The sequence below is a fragment of the Adiantum capillus-veneris genome, chromosome 7 (genome assembly GCF_014529385.1).
Source record: "Adiantum capillus-veneris isolate H3 chromosome 7, ASM1452938v2, whole genome shotgun sequence".
NCBI classification, from domain to species: Eukaryota; Viridiplantae; Streptophyta; class Polypodiopsida; order Polypodiales; family Pteridaceae; genus Adiantum; species Adiantum capillus-veneris.
The window spans coordinates 158,363,300-158,382,506 of NC_140937.1; the positions used below are offsets into that span (position 1 = coordinate 158,363,300).

General features: G+C 45.8%; 1 protein-coding gene across 1 annotated transcript; it reads left to right on the plus strand.

Annotated features, from left to right (window-relative positions):
• The first annotated feature begins 2,540 nt into the window (after positions 1-2,540).
• Positions 2,541-4,765, plus strand: LOC147454913 (uncharacterized). Its single transcript, XM_086517091.1, has 6 exons — positions 2,541-2,833; positions 2,893-3,419; positions 3,489-3,687; positions 3,825-3,969; positions 4,033-4,125; positions 4,187-4,765. The coding sequence occupies exons 1-6, from the start codon at positions 2,541-2,543 to the stop codon at positions 4,763-4,765; spliced, it is 1,836 nt and encodes a 611-aa protein (XP_086373217.1).
• Positions 4,766-19,207: the final 14,442 nt, after the last annotated feature.

The window sequence follows — 19,207 nt, forward strand, 5'->3', positions numbered from 1 at the left end:
AAACGGCGTTCCGGACGAGCCCTGTTCTCGAAACGGAGTCGGGTTCGGAACGGTGTTCCGGAACAGGGGTAACGAGGCGGAACATGAGACGGAACGGCGAAACGTGGGGCGGAACCGGCAAAAGTAGGCATTTGGGGGCAGATTTGGGGCTGTTTGGGAAACATATTTGGTGCAGTTTGAGGGCAGGTTTGGGGTTGTTTAGGAGTTTATTTGTGACTAAACTGAATAGAGGTAATTCAAGCCTTACTTTAGTCGACCGGCCCCGTTCCTGTTCTGGCCCCCCTCTCCTCCTCCCCGTTCCCGTCCCGTTCCGGACCCTCCCGTTCCCGTTCCCCGTTCCCGTTCCGGGTAACTATGGTGTGTACTGATCTGCTTCAAAAATCTTGTCCTTGGTGCTTAGAATTGATGGAACCTTTGTGACATCCTCAACAATTTCAAATGGTGCCTTCCTTGTGGATGTGTGAACAATGTTGTTGTAACTCGTAAGTAAACTCCACCGGGGGCTAATACTTCACCTACGAGTCTTGTGATCAGAGAAATTGGACTTCAACAAGTCCAAAACCACTCAGCTCGCTATCTCCGATTGCCCATTTGTCTGTGGATGAAACAAGGACGAGAATTTAAGTCGAGTGCATATATTCTCTCACTTTGTTTTCGTAATGGGACGGCATCACATGCCAACGGAAAAGAACATACCGAAGAGACTTTAGACGCTTCAAAACAGCTGAACTTAGAGAGAGACACTTAACACGAGACACAGAGTGGCGTAGTGCCACCCCTAGGTATTTTTTTATATTGCTTCAACATGGTACAACACTCGTGGCTCTGCTCTGCATCTCTCGCGGGTAGAAATACCGAAATACCGAAAAAATATAAAGAAATACTGAAAGGGGCGCCATAGTTTGGGGCCAGTGCACGCTTGGGGTGAAACTACGCTATTCCGTGTCTTGCGTGAAGTGTCTCTCTCTCAGTTTAGTTGTTTTGAAGCGTCTAAAGTCTGTTCTTTACTGTTGGCACGTGCTGCGGTCCCGTTACAATCGTTAGAGTTACACCACCGTTGCTTCGCCATTTTGTACGGCTAGTGATTCTCCCGGGTTGTTCACCCATCACACATCATGTAGATTGCATGGGCAGACATTTTTAGCACGTGTCTGGCCGGTCATTTTCTGAGCCTAGCTGGGTGCACACATTTTTAGCCATTTTTGGGCTTTTATGTTTTTTGCACCAATTACACATTTTGCCCTACCTCAACCTAACACTTTATAAATAGAATGGTTAGGGTCTTGTAGTCATACATTGTGTATTGAGAGCATCATTTGCAGAGCACTTGTGTTCTCTCTCTCTCTCTCTCTCTCTCTCTCTTTGGTAGCACCTGCAGAGAGGTGTGCAGATCGAGCTTCTTATGCAAAAACACAGGGCTGTTTTGCAAAAAACATTGGCTGGTCCAAAAATGCTAGGCTTAAATTTGCAGTTTCTCGTGACGGAACGGAGCACGATTGCTAGCGCTAGCCTCAGGAGGTGCAATCGATGAAGAACCTCCACAATCTGGCGACTGATACCATGTGAGAGTGAGCATCGGCGAGGGTGTGAGCCACGCATGCCGAAAAGGCTGGAGAGAGAGAGAGAGAGAGAGAGAGAGAGAGAGAGAGAGAGAGAGAGAGAGAGAGAGAGAGAGAGAGAGAGAGAGCACCAACAAGCCCCAAACCTTGCATTTTCTGGCATCTGCTTGCGTTTTTGCATCTTGCTTGCGTTTTTGGATCCCTCGGCGTTTTTGAAGACCTGCTGCGTTTTCATTCACACGTTTCCCTTGCGCACTTGAGGAAGCGGCCTACACTCGCCTAGAGAGCCTCCTATTGCTAGGCACTTGCAGATCTACACCTTGGTCAGGTATCTTCATCCAATCGGCACTATTTTGGCATTGATTACTTGCTGGTTTTTCTCTGTTTTCAGCCCCTCAACGGCTGAGAAGTGCGAGAACCCCCTCCTGTGACACTCTGCGACGCTCCCGCACCGAACGGTGGCGTACAGGCACGCTGAAATCTCTATTACAGCAGCGTTTTCAGCACCCTTTGCAGCGTTTTTTGGGCAGACAGCAAGCTGAATTTTTACCCTTTGTGCGGTTGATCACTCCCTTGCTCGTCAGGACACCATCCGGTGGTTGTCTGAGCGGTTATCTTGGACTGCTACAACATTGGAGACGGTACCTTCGTTGGTGACTTGTGATCTTATCGATCTACCTCTGGGACCACTCTTTGAGCACGCGACACGTCGACTCCGAAGTAGAAGGGACAACAACAACAATCCCAGAAGGGGACCACCACGTCTTCTGCGACTACGGCGGCATCTGCCAACGCAACGTCCAACAATTATGCCCTCACCTAGTTTGCTGAGGAGAAGAAGTCACAAATATCCTGTGTCGATTGTGGGAATGGTCGAACAATTTCACCCATTCGGCTACGAAGCCTACCCTTCCCACTGCCACTCAGGCACAGATCGACGAGTGGGTGGATCGGGACATACGAGTCTTCACCTTTCTTATGATGAACCTCTCGGACTGCAGCACGAAGGAAGTTTTCAAAGAGGAGCATGCACCTCCATTGTGGAGACAGATTCTTGACCAGTTTGAGGAGACCTCATTTGCCAGACAAATCACACTTGAACGGGAGTTGTACAACGTCCAATTCAAGGATTTCAACTCACTCAATGGGTTGACCCGCCGCATGCGGGAACTCTGGGACGACCTTGTCTCTGCCGGAGGCGACATCACCTCGGCACGCATGACTGACCTCTTACTATTCAAGCTTCTCCCACGCTTTGATCCCTACTTTCAGAGGTTGCTCACTTGGGACGTACTTCTTTTCCCACGTGGGACGAGTTTCTTCCTTCCCTCAGACAGATCGAGGGGCACTCCGCATTCCGAGCCGTAGGTGCTGTTGATGCAGAAGGAGCTTTGATAGCTCAAGGAGGCAACAAGAAAGGTATAGATAAGAAGAAGAAGAAGAAGAACAAGGACATTGAATGTTACCACTGCCACAAGAAATGGCACAAAGAAGCAGAATGTAGAAAGAAAAAGCGCGAAGAGGCCAAAAAGGAGAAACAGATAGCCTCGACTGCAGTTTTAGCCTCTCACGAGACGGCGGAGACCGCTCTTGTTGTGACGACGGACCACGCTCTTGCTATGTCACAGTCTACTTGGGTTGTTGACAGTGGAGCCACCACTCACATGACTTCCCAACAGTCTTGGTTTAGCTCTCTCAAGGAGACTCATGGACAGATTGTCACTATGGGTGACAACCATGAGATTCCAGTGTTTGGCACATGCCAGATTACCCTCTTCCGTTCTACCTCAGACCCGAAGTTCAGTTCAGTGGAGGCGCTTTACGTTCCGGACACGGCCTTCAACCTCATCTCTGTGTCGAGTTTGGACTCTTAGGGAGCTGACATACACTTTGGGAGTGGCAGAGTGACCATTTTTGATTCTACGACAGGTACTGTTCTTGCACGCGGTGAGCGCGATGGTTCCCTATACTGCCTCACTGCTCTTCTGTCTTGGACCATGCACGATTTGGACATCTATGCTATCAGCAACTTCAGCAGGCTGCTAGGACCTCCATGGTGGAGGGTTTACCAGCGATACACTCCTCATCAGGCGTATGCGAGGCTTGCCAGCTGGGCAAGCAACACAGGGTTGCCTTTCTGAAGCAGGCATCCAACAAAGCTTTGGCACCACTGGCACTTGTTCACATTGACCTATGTGGCCCGATGAGCACTCCTTCATTTTTTGGCTAATAGTTTTTGCTTGTGCTTGTGGATGATTGTAGCAGGTACACTTGGGCTTCGTTCTTAAAGCTCAAGTCGGAGGCTTTCAGTTCCATTCAGAATTTGAAGACGATGGCCGAAAAGGAGAAGGACTTGCATGTCAAATGTATTCGCTCAAACAGAGAGGGTGAGTTCACCTCAAAGGACTTTGTACAGTGGTGCAAGTGAGAGAGCATCTAGCGCTAACTGACTACTCCCTACACTCCTTCCCAGAATGGATTTATTGAGTGGAGGAACCGGACTATCATGGAGATGGCTTGTGTGATGCTCGCACATGCTTCTTTACCCCGGGTTTACTGGGCAGAGGTATGCAACATGGCGGTTTACATCCAAAACTGTTCTCCTACCCATGCTTTGCAAATTGCAGGTCATGCCTCCTTGTCAGGCTTACTATGGGCGCAAGCCCTCGGTCTCACACTTTCGAGTTTTTGGGTGTCCGGCCTCTGTCCATGTGCCAAAGGAGAAGGGACAGAAGTTAGACTTCAAGGTGAAGAAGCTCATCTTCCTGGGCTATTCACGAGAGTTTGATGGATACCGGCTTTATGATCCCGACGCCAAGACCATCACAGTTAGCCGTGATGTGACTTTCATGGAGCTTTTTAGCACACCTGCAGAGTGGGCAACATCCAAGCCTATACCTTCGCTACCTCCTCCTCGTCCACCTCCTACACCTGATCCTACCCCAATCCCTGTCCCTGTTCCCTCTACACTGAAGCCAATTACTTCACCCGATCATGCCATGTCAGAATCCGATTCTGCTGTGGATGATGGTACTTCTCTGGTGGAGGCGGTCCCACTTCGCAAGGAGAAGTTAGTACCTGGTTGGCTCTACTCTACTTTTTTTTTCTCTGGAGTCACAAAGTTATTAGACTCGCAAACCCTGGATAGCCTCGACATTCTGTACGCCTCAAGGAGAGGCAAGTTTATGACGGCGCAGAGTTCGTGAATTTTGCACTCACGTCCCAAATTCAAGCTTCACGAGTTGAGCCTTCCTCGGTGGAGGAAGCACTCCATCATGATTGTTGGAAGCGTGCCGCAGACAGAGCTGGACGCTATTTGAACTTTGGTTCCCAGGCCCAACAAGCGGAAGGTGGTTTCTACGAAATGGATTTTCAAGACAAAGTGCAAGGCAAATGGCTCCCTCGACAAACACATGGCGAGACTTGTTGCTCGGGGTTTCACACAGCGACCAGCCGTGGACTTTGACGAGACCTTTGCTCCCACTGCTCGCGTGACTACCATACACACAATGTTTGCTCTTGCAGCCAATTTTGGTTGGCCTATCTTCGAGATGGATGTCAAAAGTGCATTTCTGAACGGAGATTGAGATAAAGAAGTTTATGTGGAGCAACCTCTTGGGTTTCGTATACCAGGCAAGGAGGATTGGGTCTATCAGTTGTAGAAAGCATTGTATGGACTGAAGCAGGCTGGACGACGGTGAACAATTTCTTGTGAAGCTGGGGTTACGACGTACCTCATCAGATTCCAACTGTAATGTTGTCTTTGATTGCTCTTTGGTTGCGATAGTGATTGTTTATGTCTGTCTATGTGGACGATCTCATTTTCACAGGCTCATGGATCAGCAGGATCAAGTCAATCATGAAAGCTATGGAGACACGTTTCGAGATGATTGATCTTGGCTTCTTCACTATTTTCTTGGATTTGAGATCTTTCAAACGTCAGATGGCATCTTCTTTTCTCATCGGAAGCATGCGAAGGCTATCCTGGAGGGATTCCAGATGACAGGTTGCAGACCGATTGGCACTCCTCTTGAGCCCCGAGAGAATATATCGCTTCACAATCCTTTCCCACAGACTGACTTGGAGCAGTACATGAATGTTGTTGGTTGCCTCATATGGTTGACTTATTCCCGAGCAGACATCTGTTACTCAGTTTCTGTCCTCAGTTCCTTCAACACCCGACCTCGTCAGCGACATTGGCAGCGTGCCCAGCGTACTTTGCGGTACATCAATGGCACCTTGGACCATGGTATGCTCTATGGTCGCTCTAAGGGTTGCACCTTACTTGGTTGGTGCGATTCAGATTGGGCAGGAATTCCAGATACTCGGCGCTCTACTACAGGAGTAGTTTTCACACTGGGCTCGGGACCCATTTCATGGAGCAATAAGCGGCAACCCACCGTTGCGCCGTCTTCCACAGAGGCGGAGTACAGAGCAGCTTGCTATGCTGCTTGTGAGGCCATATGGCTACGGAGATTACTGGGAGAGTTGTGTTTTCCCCAGACTGCTATGACTCGTCTTTTGTGCAATAATCAGAGTTGCATTGCTATTGCCAAGAACCCTATCTTTCACACTCGGACAAAGCACATTGAGGTGCAGTACCACTATGTTTGGGAGCGGGTTTTGGCTGGAGATCTTCATTTGGAGTATGTCCCTATTGCGGACAATGCAACAGACATCTTCACGAAGGCTGTACCTCAACGGACTTTGGCTTCTCACCTTCGACTCATCTGTGTTGTCTCAGCATCCGGTGCTGAGAGGGTGTGTTAGAGTTACACCATCGTTGCTTCGCCATTTTGTACGACTAGTGATTGTCCCGGGTTGGCCACCCATCGCACATCATGTAGATTGCATGGGCGAACATTTTCAGCACGTGTCGGGTCGGTCATTTTCTGAGCCTGGCTGGGTGCACACATTTTTAGCCATTTTTGGGCTTTTATGTTTTTTGCACCATTACAGATTTTGCCCTACCTCAACCTAACATTCTATAAATAGAATGGTTAGGGTCTTGTTGTCATACATTGGGTATTGAGAGCATCATTTGCAGAGCACTTGTATTCTCTCTCTCTCTCTCTCTCCAGTGTTTTCGGCGTGCGTGGCTCACACCCTCTCTCTCTCTCTCTCTCTCTAGCTTTTTCCGCGTGCGTGGCTCACACCCTCTCCACTGCTCACTCTCACAACAATGGTATCACAACTTCAACTGTGTGCTTTTCTGAAAGCATATCGATGCTTCAAGAACAGACAAAGCAAGATGACACTTCAAGATTCTACAATTTTTTTCTCTTTTCTCGAGAGAAAACCGGACTCCTATGAGCCAAGATGGAAGCTATGCGGTTGGAGGAAGAAGAAACGACAAGAGAAGGAGAAAATGACGGAGAAGGAGTTCGTTTTTGCCCTTAAAACTCTAAAAACATGCTTTTAGACGCTTTTTGGTGTTCTAGAGGCCTCAGAAAATCTTTTCAACGGTCGAGAATTCGGATATGCAATAGAAGTCAAAGTTGATCCTCTCGAAGAGCCTTATACATTGGTGCGAGCGATTTTGATTCCGACAATATTTTGAGAAATTAGGGTTTTTAGTAGAAAATTAGGGCTTCGGCAGCATGGGTCAAAATTTTGTTTTGGGTGCTTTTTGCAAACAACAGGTAATACTGGAAGCATTTGGGAGCAGGGAGTTGGAGATCCACTCTTTTGCAACAAGGAGAACCATTTGCTTGAGAAATTGTTGCTTGCGAAATTGTTTGAGAATACTGTCTAGAATTGTCTAGAATTTGTTTGAAATGGAATTTATCTGTTTTGAACTTGTTTTGGTGCCGATTTTAGATTGCTTGATTTTAGTTTTAATATTGGCTTCAATGTTTTTTGGGAACACTTATGGATACTCATGGCTCGGACTTTCCTAGGAGAAGTATTCAAGACGAAATTGTGATTGCAAAGTTGTGTTACACTCATGGCTCGGGCTTTCCCAGGAGGAGTACTGAAGAGAATAATTGTTGATGCTTCATAATGTCTGAATATACTCATGGCCCGGACCTTGTTGTTTTTTTTGCGGGAGGAGTATTGAATGATTATTCGCAGAATGGTACTTTACTCATGGCCCGGACCTTGTTGGTTATTTACGGGAGGAGTATTGAAAAGAAAATTGAATACAATCTGAGAAGTACTTACTCTTGGAACCTCCAATTTGAGAAGTATTTACTCTTGGAACCTCCAAGCGACGTAGGCTGTGGTCTGTAGTTTGTGGAGCGTTTGGTTGTAAAAGGCCTCTATATCTCGCGGCTCGGACCCTTTTTAGGATATTTGTGGGAGGAGTGATGAGGGAGTCATTGAATATCTCATGGCCCGGACCTAGATGGTTATTTGTGGGGGGAGTGTTCATCGGCGACTATGTGTTTCTATGTCTTGTAACATGCATATGTAAGTGCCATCCATTGCAAGGTGGTACCAAACGTACTGTACGTGGCGTATGTGTACGTACTGTACGTTGTTCTGTACAGGAAAAAATTTTATGTACGTAAAAATACGTACTCTTGGTAAAAAACTGCAAAATACTCATTTTCTAGGACTTCTCCAATATAAATCAAGAGAGAAGCCAACAACTTATAGAGACATTCAAAGACATGTTTTACAAGACAACCACATACTGTGTAACTACTGCAAGAGACTTAAAAGTTAAGACGACATTGATAATTGAACAAGAACATCAAGGCTCAAGAGTCAAATGAGATCTGAAATAACAATGAACACACTAATGTTGAAAACATCAAATGACAAAGTACCATAGGTGATAGCCTACAAGGCCCACGCCATAACAAAAGGCTCATCAGCCATCATAATTGAAACCATCCTACTCAAAAAGTCTATCTATATAGTAGTAGATACTAGAAAGCACTAAATAGCTAGCTCAAAGCTAGCACATCATCCATGTGATGGCCCCATCGTCAAAAATCATCATCAGATGCAGATGAAGACTCTGTTGAAGAAACCAAGTCCCCATCCATCAGGACATTGCCCTCTTCGTCGTACTCTGGCTCTGCCATCACGGACATCTGTGCCACATGTAGATCATCCTCTACTGCCTCTGTCGAAGCCTCAATGAGACGAACAGCCTCGTTTGCCCGTTTCCGAGAAGAACGAACAGGTAGCTTCCCTTTACGAATGCTCTCTCTTCGAGCACTATCTGGGTCTGGATCATGCTCACGTAGAGGAATAGCCAAAGCTCGTGCGCGTGACCTCGTCACACGCCGATCAACACTCTCCAACTCCCTGTGAAGCAGTCGAATAATCTCCTCCTGCTCATTTCTGATTTGCGCCTCCACCTCCTCTATAGCAGGAGGATCTGCCACCATCTTCACCTTGGTTGGGTCCGCCTGTTGAAAAATGAAAACAAAGGAAATATTATTTAGTATGTACTAAGTACTCAATGGCCGAGTGTATCATGATTCATGACTCGATCATTCATGTGAAAATTAATAGTAGACCTGCTTGGGTGTTCCCAAAGCGTGGTCGGCTCGCACAAGCCTCATATTTGCTTGGCAATAGACTAACTTCTCTAGTTGAGAAGTGCTGAGACGATTGCGGATCTTCGTATGTATCAAGGAATAAGCGCTCCAGTTGCGCTCGCATGCACCAGCCGAGCAATCCTACAACAATGAGCATTGAGATTTAATATATGGCAATAGTAAGTACTAAGTACATTGTGCAAAAACTGTAAGTCTCAAGATTCTCAATTACCTGTGAAAGTACTCGTAAAGCCAGATGTGTAAGCGTTGGAAGACCTTGTCTCCCATAATTCTGCCACCATGTAAGAGGGAACTTGGTAGCCTCTGGCCTCAACACCACAGCTCTAGCAAAGGATGGTCCTAGATTGTTCATGAAGCTGATCATCTCTGCATCAATCTCCAGCTGATCGTCCATGTGGTACATCATATTGATATAATCATCCTTGAGCTTTAAGAGAGTCCTCTCATGGAAAAGCTCTGGCATCTTGTAGAAAGGATGAAGCAATGCAGCCATCCCGTGAATGGGACGACTCATGAAAGTCCATCTCCTTTCTACAATGGCCATGATGTCATCTCGGCTGAAATTTTCAGCAATAAAACAAAGTTGAATTGGCAAATTCAAATGACAACAAGTCTACTAGAAGATTTCAAAAGACAAGTACTTACCAGGTCTGTGTCAGAGACACGCACTCTGTAAGGTGTCTCTTCATCTCCATGAAGAGATGATAGACTAGGCCCAATGTAGAGCCCTCCATGTCTGTGACTCGAAGAAGCACATACACTGGCTGCAATGCCACTGTCAAACTCTGAACCTGTGTCCAAAAGGACTCATCGAGCACTCGTCGCTGTATGTATTTAGTGGGCTCTGTCTGCGAGTGATGCATCAATCTCCACTTCGGGTCCACAACTGTTTGGAGAAGTGGATCCCTCAATTTGAAGAGTCTCTGTAGCACTAAATACATATAAGCAAATCTGGTCTTTGAGGGTCGCACGATATCAAGTGTACTGTGGCTCCTGAAGATAGCTAAAGCTTGATGTTTCTTGCGGAAAAAGGTGGTCATCTTAGTGGCATCTGTAACAATAGGCAATACCCAAGGCAACTTGCCTATATCCTCCATAAGTAAGTCAAGACAATGCGCAGCACATGGAGTCCAAGAAATCCGAGGGTAAGCTGCCTCGACCATTTCACCCATAAGTTTACAATTTGAGGCATTGTCAGTCACAACCACATTATCCTTCCCAACCTCATCTATAGCTTTCTTGATGTGCCCAAAGATAAACTCACCACTGATGTGCTCTCCGGCCTTGCCTGCATCCACAGCGCGCAAGAAGTATGTGCCAAGACAAGACGACACAAGAATATTAATGATGTGCCGCCTACGAACATCACTCCAGCCATCTGATATGATGGTGCACCCAAACTGCTGCCAACCGGCCTTGACCGGGACCAAAGCCTTATCTATCAAAGCCTTCTGCTCATCAAGCATTGTAGTGCGCATCTTCTTATACTCCACCCCTGACCATGAATCTGTGTGACCAACATCAGCTATAGCCCGGACCATCCTCTTCCATTGCTCAGTCCTCAAAACATTGAAGGAGATGTTGCACTCAATGAGAGTATGCCCAATCTCCATCTCAGCCACCTTTTGACGCTCCTTCACCCAAGAGAGAGAGTTCACACACGAAGGCAAGGTGCTTTGCCTACGTGCATCCATATCACCTCGATCTTCCTCCTCCTGCACAACTCGAGCCCTCTTTCTACTAGAACCAACAGTGGGATGATCCTCTTGAACCTCGGAAGATGAACCACCAAAATCCCCAATAAGAGCATCATGAAGAGCATCTTGTGTGTGCTGGCTACCTGTATTTTTTTTTGGTGTGGGTACTTCGGGAAAATTCTCTGCAATCAGCTTGTCCCTAATATCCTGTGGAACCTTTTTGCACCCTCCACAATTGTTGGTCGTGCCAATGCCCGTCAGATGCTTGATGACACGAGAAATTGTACTCGTGAGCTCAAAATTACAGTACTTGCATTGCCATCGTCGAGTGCCGGAACCCGCTTGGCCTGGAGTGTTGATAATGCGGATGACATTGGTATGCTCCTTCCAGTACGGGTTGCATGGCTTAGGCATGATGAATCTGTTGCAAACAATAAGACACACGCGACACGAGTGAGACAAAGAGACAGAGAGACAGAGAGGGGGAGCCCCGGAGCCTGCAATAAGAACTTGGAGAAGAGAGAGAGAGAGAGAGAGAGAGAGAGAGAGAGAGAGAGAGAGAGAGAGAGAGAGAGAGAGAGAGAGAGAGAGAGAGAGAGAGAGAGACTTTACCTGCACAGTGACACTTTGTTTCTCTGCAGAGATAATTGACTGCGTTACTGGTTTTCTGCAACCCAATGCAAGCGCCTAAAAAATAAGGCCAAAAAACTGGTCGCCTGGGCCTAGCGAAACCCTCATGCTGGAAAGGGGGCAGAATTTTTTTTAAAAAAAAACCAGCACCATACGGATCGATCCGTACGGTACGGATCCTTACAGATCACCCGTACGGTACGGAAAGGATCCGGACGTACGTGTTGATCCTACCTTGATCCATTGCATATTCCTCATTGGTGAGATTGCCTGGGTACGTAACTTTAGTGTATCGAGACATCTGTTACAGATCGGCGCAGTTTAAGTGTGATGGCTAATTTTCTATGCTAGAATATCAAGACCTTTGATATGGAATGAGAAAATTGAACGACCCTCAGATATTTTTGATTCAACTTGAGTTGTTTTGGAGATATAATCGTGGACGATTACTCTTCTTCCAAGAAGGGGGACTGCTGATGTTGGGCGAGGGGCCTAACCCTAGCAACAACAGTAGAAGAAGAAGGATTTACCAACTTTACAAGTTCTTGCGAGTGGCCCATTAAAATTTCTAATCCTAACCCCCAACTACTTATGGAACCGGCTAAGGAGCCTGAACCCCCAAAATAAAGTAGAACTCACACCCACACTCAAAATTGGGCAAGAGGATGATGATGTGGTTGTTGTACGAAACTTCCTCGAATTGCATTGACTCTTTATGATGTGGCTGCTATACAAACCAGCCCATGGGACGCTCACCTTTTGGACTAGATGCTTTTAGGAGCTAATGCTTTTCATGTAACTGCTTTTGGATGGCTAAGGGCCTTTAAATATGTACTAAGGGCTCACTCCTTGGCATTCTACCCATGGGAGATGCAGAGCAGAGCCACGAGTGCTGTAACGTGTCGAAGCAGTATAAAGAAATACCGAAAGTGGCGCTACAGTTTGGGGCCAGTGCATTGTGGGGGTTGAACTACGGCACTCTGCGTCTCATGTGAAGTGTCTCTCTGCCAGTTCAATTGTTTTGAAGCGTCCAAAGTTTGTTCAGTCTGTTCTTTTTCGTTGGCACGTGGTGCTGTCCTATTACAGCTTTCCAAAGCAAGCTCGTGAATCTGGGGTCTCTACCTGTCACTATAGATTTAGGCATGCCAATCTGTGAGAGAAACAATTTGGCCAAGTGATCGGCTTTAATTGTATTTTTTTACGGGTATGAAGTGAGCCTGCATACTGAATCTGTGGATGACTGTTCAAATACCATCATGTTCACTCTCGAGTCTTTGGAAGATCGAAGATGAAATCCACTCCCAAGGTTGGTCTGGAATAGGTAAAGCCTGTAAGAGTCCTCGGGTTTTATGTCCGTCAAACTTGACCTTTTGACACATGAAACAAGTTCGTACCAACTCATCCACGTCCTTCTGGATCTGAGATCAATAGAAATACTTTTCCATCCCTCTCAAGGTACTCTCGATTATGGCATTCCGTCAACACCTTTTTCCTCAAATCCTTAGTTACACACAATATGGTCTTTCTCATTAAATAACCTTCCTTATAGTATATAAAACGAACGCAGGGAGTTGATCTCCCGGCTACACAGACAGCCTACAGACACGACATGCGTTGGACGAACCACCCGACCATAGCCACCATCAGATAGCTCCCTCGTGTTGGGGCCAGCGTCCGAGGATGTAGGCGTGACCTGTAAGATTGAGCGTCCCATACCACCTGGCCTCACCTCCTCGAGGTGACCTCGCAGGCTAACCATTGGCACTCTAGGGTCGATAACTACAAATGAGGCGTTGGCCTCCCTTTTATAATAATGGCCGGCCACACTGGCCCGGTTCACACTATGTTCGCCCGGACACTGGACGCCCATCCCGACGGCATCTAGGCTAGATCCCCTCTCCTATGAGCGGGACGTAACATACTTCCCCCCTTAAGAACCATTGATGTCCTCATCAATGAAGTGGGGATACTGAGCTTTTAAAGATCTAACTGATTTTCAAGTAGCAAACCTTTCAGATTGACCTATCCATTTAATTAAGTACTCGTCATAAGCCTTTTGGCGCGAATGACGGGTACGATGATCTAAAACTGCCTCTAGCTCTCGAGAAATATACTCAGTTTGCATATCTTGCCATACATTTTTCTCGATAGGCACAACAACGTCGACTTCGCCTAATTTTCCTTTAAGGCGGCTGACATGAAACACCGGATGTACACTAACATCCGAAGGAAGAGCCAGTTTATAGGCAACTTGGCCAATCTATATCACCAGATACAGATCAAACTGGAAGACGTTCCTAAAACAGGCTTCCATACGCGTTATGGTCACTATGAGTTTTTGGTCTTGCCTTTTGGTTTGACCAATGCTCCAGCTACTTTTCAGCAGATGATGAATGATCTGCTGAGACCGTTTCTAGGCAACATCGTTGTTGTATTTCTCGATGACATCTTGATCTACAACCGAAGTTTGTCTGAGCATTTAGCGCATATATGCGCTGTTCTCGAAGTATTGAGAATTGAGAAGGTTTATGCTAAGGCTTCTAAGTGTGACGTCTTCAAGAAATAGCTTCTATACTTGGTTCACATCATTACTCGGGATGGAATTCGTGTCAACTCTGAAAAGTTGGATAAAGTGCGAAATTGGCCCGTTCTGAAGAACGTGCGCCAAGTAAAGTCCTTTTAGGCTTTACAGGATTCTTTCGCAAATTTATCAAAGACTACTTCAAAGTTGCTGCTCCGCTTACACAACTTTTAAAAGGAGGGGCGAAAGGACCAAAGACTTATGGTCCTTATCGTAAAGGTAACCCCCCTGTTGTCTGGAATGAGCGTCTCGACGAGAGCTTTCGAACACTAAAGCACTTGGTGACTACTGCGCCAATATTGCACATTGTGGATCCTAGCATACAGTTTGTGGTTGAAACGGATGCTAGTGATTATGTCATTGGTGCGGCGTTATACCAAGATGGACGTCCTGTTGTGTTTGAAAGTAAGAAACTTTCTGACGCTGAGATGCGTTATCCAACGTATGAGAAGGAGCTTTACGCCGTAGTCCACGCCTTGAGGAAATGGCGACACTACTTGTATGGCTCTACGTTTGTTGCATAGACAGACCATCACTCCTTGCGCTATGTCTGTGATCATGGTGAGGCCGGAAGGCTAGATGGGTTGAGGTCAATAGACTTACAAAAATGGTGAAAGTTATTCCAACGAAGTCGTCGGTAAAAGGCCATGAGTTGGCGGTTTTATTTGTCGATTAGATTTATAAGCTTTACGGTCTGCCAGAGGATATCGTCAATGATTGAGATACTAAGTTCACTGGGCGATTTTGACGAGATGTGTTTGCTCATCTTTAGACGAAGTTGAGTATGTCGTCTTCTGACCATCCTGAGCCCGACGGACAAACTGAGAGGATGAATCAGACGTTAGAGGACATGTTGAGAGCCTATGTCTCTCACCGGTAGTCTAATTGGGAAAGGTATCTTCCACAATTAGAGTTTTCCTATAATAGTAGCAAGCATTCTGCTATTGGATTTAGCTTGTTCATGCTGATGTATGGATTTGAGCCTAAATCCTTGATTGCTATTGGCTTAGAGAAAGTCAAGGAACGCCAAGCTCCTGATTTCCTGTATGACATGCAAGAAATGCTCGAATTGGGTCACTACTTATGCCAATCAAAAGAGATCTCCTAGGACTCTAGAGGTGGGACAATGGGTCTATCTGAAGATACCCAAGGATTCCAAGACTATGCAAACGGGAAAGCATTATAAGCTTTCAGCTAGATATTGTGGTCCATTCTTGGTCACAAAGACTTGATTGTAGGTCTATCTTCATAAAATACAATGCTCCATGGAGCCGATCTATCAGATCGTCCATACGTGGGAACGGATATTTACATTTGATAGTGAGCTTATTCAACCCCTTGTAATCCACACAGAAGCGCATCGTGTTATCCTTCTTTTGAGAAAGTAACACTGGCGCTCCCCACGAGGATTTACTTGGCCGAACAAAACCCCTATTGAGATAATCTTTCAGTTGCCGTTGAATTTCGTCCTCCTCGGTTTTACTAGTTTTACTAAACCGATAGGGTTGCTTTGAGAAGGACTGACTACCAGCCGCCAACTCAATGCCATGATCTACTCCTCTCGAAGGCAGCAAGCCAGGAGGTAGATCATCAGGAAAAACATCCTTGAAATCAGTCATGATTTCTCGGATAAGGTTGGATTTGTCGGAATCCCCAAGTTCAATAGAAGAACATGAAACATTTTTACGAAATCCAGTTACAGAAGTACCAAGCACTAATGAATCAAACCAAGCAGATGGTACACATTGATAAAAGTCAACAGAAGACTTTGTATCTTTATACATTTCCAAAGCAGTCACAACTGGTATTGCAAAACCATTATTTACAGAAATGTGATTACAAATCGAAACAGATACATGAGGCATGTCTTGCTTAACAAAAACAAGAGTGTTGTACATAGTCTATATACAATGAGTCTTGTTTATCATAAAACCATGGAATTCCTAAAATAACATCTGCTCTATCCAAGCGCATGATTTGGAAATCTAGGTTCTCTTTGTAATCAACTAGCTCGAGTGGCAAATCTGGAACCATCTGATTCCATACATCCGTATTTTCTTCGCGAGCCATCTTCACGCGATACTCATGGTCACCGTCCCGCGTCTGCAAGCCCAGTTTTTGCACCAATTTTGCATCCACAAAATTGTGTGAGCTTCTAGTATCAAAGAGTACGGTCACGTTGTTACCATTGATCTTCTCGGGGAAACGGAGAAGATCGTGCTTATCAAACACTTTGGTACTAAAAGTACAATTAGTGCATGAACTGTGCGCTAAATGATGGATTTCAACTTGAATGACGTCGGAGTTACCTGAGATCTCGTGAATCTGAACCCAAGGACGACCTTGCGGTTTCTTTGTCTTCTTCTTGGGGCAATCCTTGATTTGGTGACCTGTCTGGCCACATCCGAAGCAAGCTCCCTTCTTCATTGCATAAGTAATTGAAGCATTTTTGGCTTTCTTCTTCTCGTGAGAAGGTCTCCGCGGTGATTCGGACCTTTGCTGAAATTGGGGTGTAAGGTGCAACGGAAGTTATTCTTGAACTTTGCTCAAGATGAGTGCTGTGAACTGTGCTCAAGGTTCCTTTTACTTACGGAAGGGAGAGCCTTCCGTTCCTTTAGTGAGAGAGTGCAAGTGATCACAAACAAAGTGGATAAACACTGTGAATGAAGGTGCTGAAATTGCGAGATAGAGAGAGAAAAATACGACACCAGAATGTTGTCAAACCCTCCTCCGAAGGCCCCACTCTCTATGGTGAGAGCGGTCTACTATTGATTGCATAAATCTCTACAATGCTTGGGCTTGCCGACGATGTCGACGACGATGAGGACAACAACGAGACGGATTGAAATTTGAAAATGCTAATGCTGAAATCTGCAAACCTTTATCTGCTGAATTCTGACTCTATGTCGATGACGACGGCGATGCAACGACGACGCACTGAAAACGCAGATGCTGAAATCTGTGTTTTCCGGGCTAAAACTGCAAACTTCGATGGATCTGACCGTGCGGCGAGGATCTGTTGCGGGAAGGTGAGGTCTGCGAGGTTCGGGACTTGTTCTGCTTTGTCTAAATGCTGAAAACTGAAAACGCTGGTGCTTGTGGGGGTTCCGTCGCGGTGGATCTGGAAAACGTTGAGATGCGTGCTGATGCAAAAACGCTAGGGCTGATTTTGGTTCTGATGCAAAAACGCTATGGATCTGCTGATGCAAACTACTAACGCTAGGGCTGATCCGCTATCTTACTGCTGCCGGGGCCGATCTGCTGTGCAAAACGCCAAGGCTGGTTCTTGCTGAAAACGCTAACTGTTGATGCAAAAAACGCTAGGGGTCTTGTTGCAAAAACGCTAGGTGTCCTTGGGGGTCTTGCTTAGAAGGTTCCTGTTGAACACGCGGTTCCTGTTGCCTCTTCTGCCAGAAAGTGCTAGCGCTAGGTTTCCTTATATATATCATTGCCCAAATTGCCCTACCCAGTTCCCAACAAAAGTCGCTTAAAGATAATAAGTGAAAAATGTCAAAAATAGGGAAAATAGGTCTATGCACTGTAAAAATGCTCGTGATGGATTCTGACTGTAAATTGATGATCATGCTGTGTGCAACCAGAGGATATGCATCTCCTCTAAGCGTCTTGACATGCACGGTCTGCGAATAGACTCACAAAAGTGCCAAATCACTTCTTAATCTAACTGAACTGAACCCATGTCATGAAGTAGCTTGTCCACGTACACATAGGGTTAGATGTGCACGTGACACGGGGTCGCTTCCTTGAAGCGCCCTCGCCAGATTGATGGTCTGAAGTTCTTTTCTTCTCATAATTCTCTCCATTTATCAAATGGAACGTCCTGGCCTTTGCCACTGCATCCTTGACATCAGTCGGGGCTTTGTCTTTGATTAAGCCCCAATGGTAATCCTCATGTAATCCCAGCAAGTACATGTGCACAACGTGCGTGGAATCCACCTTGCAGAAGGTGAGCGCTTCTTTGAAAGTCGTTGTGTACTTATCCAAAGATAGAGCTTTCATTGAAAGACTCTACAGTTTGGCGTAAGCTTTCGAAGGATCCATTTTGGCGAATTTCTATTGAATTTCACACAAAAGTCGGCCCATGTCGTAGGCTTCTCTGTCATATCACGCCACCAGGTAAGCGCCTATAGCGCAAATAAAGAGGAATCGTTTGAATCCTCCGTTCATCATGGTCGAAATACGTGGTCCACTGGTGCATCCAGTTATTTACGGCCAATTCTGTACATTCTTTCTCCTCTCTCGAGAAATTAGTCGTTTTGTACGGAATGGTGGCAGTAGGACCACCTTGTGAACATTCAAAAGCAGCAACTTGCGTCCGCAGTTGCTGGAGATCACTCTATGCTTCGCACAGAGAAGGACATTACAAAGAGGTTTTCAAAAGCTACTGTATGCTGAATTCATGCTAAGACCAGCAGAAATACACCGATTTTCATCGAAAACCAGTAAAATTGATAAAAATCCTCTGAAAGTTATGTTGATGTATCCAGAGATGGCCGATACATGTGGCTTTCAAGACAACACGTCTACCACCATAAGAGAGGGGATCTACCCTAAACGCCGTCGGGATACATGTATCGCCCATCCCGACGGCGTTTAGGGTAGATCCCCTCTCTTATGAGTGGGACGTAAGAGATGTCTTGAAAGCATTTCTTCAAAGTTATGTTGATGTATCCAGAGATGGCCGATACATGTGGCTTTCAAGACAACACGTCTACCACCAAATCCTTCTTTCTTGTAATGTAAACAATTTGGAAATGGAACTAAGACAAAATGTTTGCCTATCATATTTGTTTATCTGAAAGCTGCTCTTGGGACAAGAAGTATCTCGAACTCTAATAATCTGTAAATATTGAAATCTGCTCTAAGCAAGAAATGTCTCCATTAAGTTAGAGCGTGCATTACTGCTAACAACTCTTTCTCGTAGATCTGTGCAGCCCTCTCAGGTCTTACTCTCGTAAGCTACGACATGGCCCTCGTGCATTTAAGACCTCTCCCAGATTGCGATCACAAGCATCACAGTAAATCTTAAAATTGTTTTTGTAAATCTGGTAGAATCAATATAAGACCAGTCGTCAACTTCTCCTCGAGTGTATTGAATACTGTAATTTCTAAGGGAGGGTCCCGAAGAGAACATAACACCTTCGTGAGTCAAGGTATGCAACGGCAAAGCAATCTCCACAAACTTTCTAATATACCAGCTGT

What these genes read in the sequence shown, in the direction of transcription:
- LOC147454913 (XM_086517091.1), top strand. Translation starts at nt 2,541, where the DNA reads ATGAACCTCTCGGACTGCAGCACGAAGGAAGTTTTCAAAGAGGAGCAT. An exon ending in AGCTGGGCAAGCAACACAGG is followed by an intron (nt 3,688 to 3,824) that starts GTTGCCTTTCTG and finishes TGATTGTAGCAG; the next exon opens with GTACACTTGGGCTTCGTTCT. An exon ending in CCCGGGTTTACTGGGCAGAG is followed by an intron (nt 4,126 to 4,186) that starts GTATGCAACATG and finishes TGCAAATTGCAG; the next exon opens with GTCATGCCTCCTTGTCAGGC.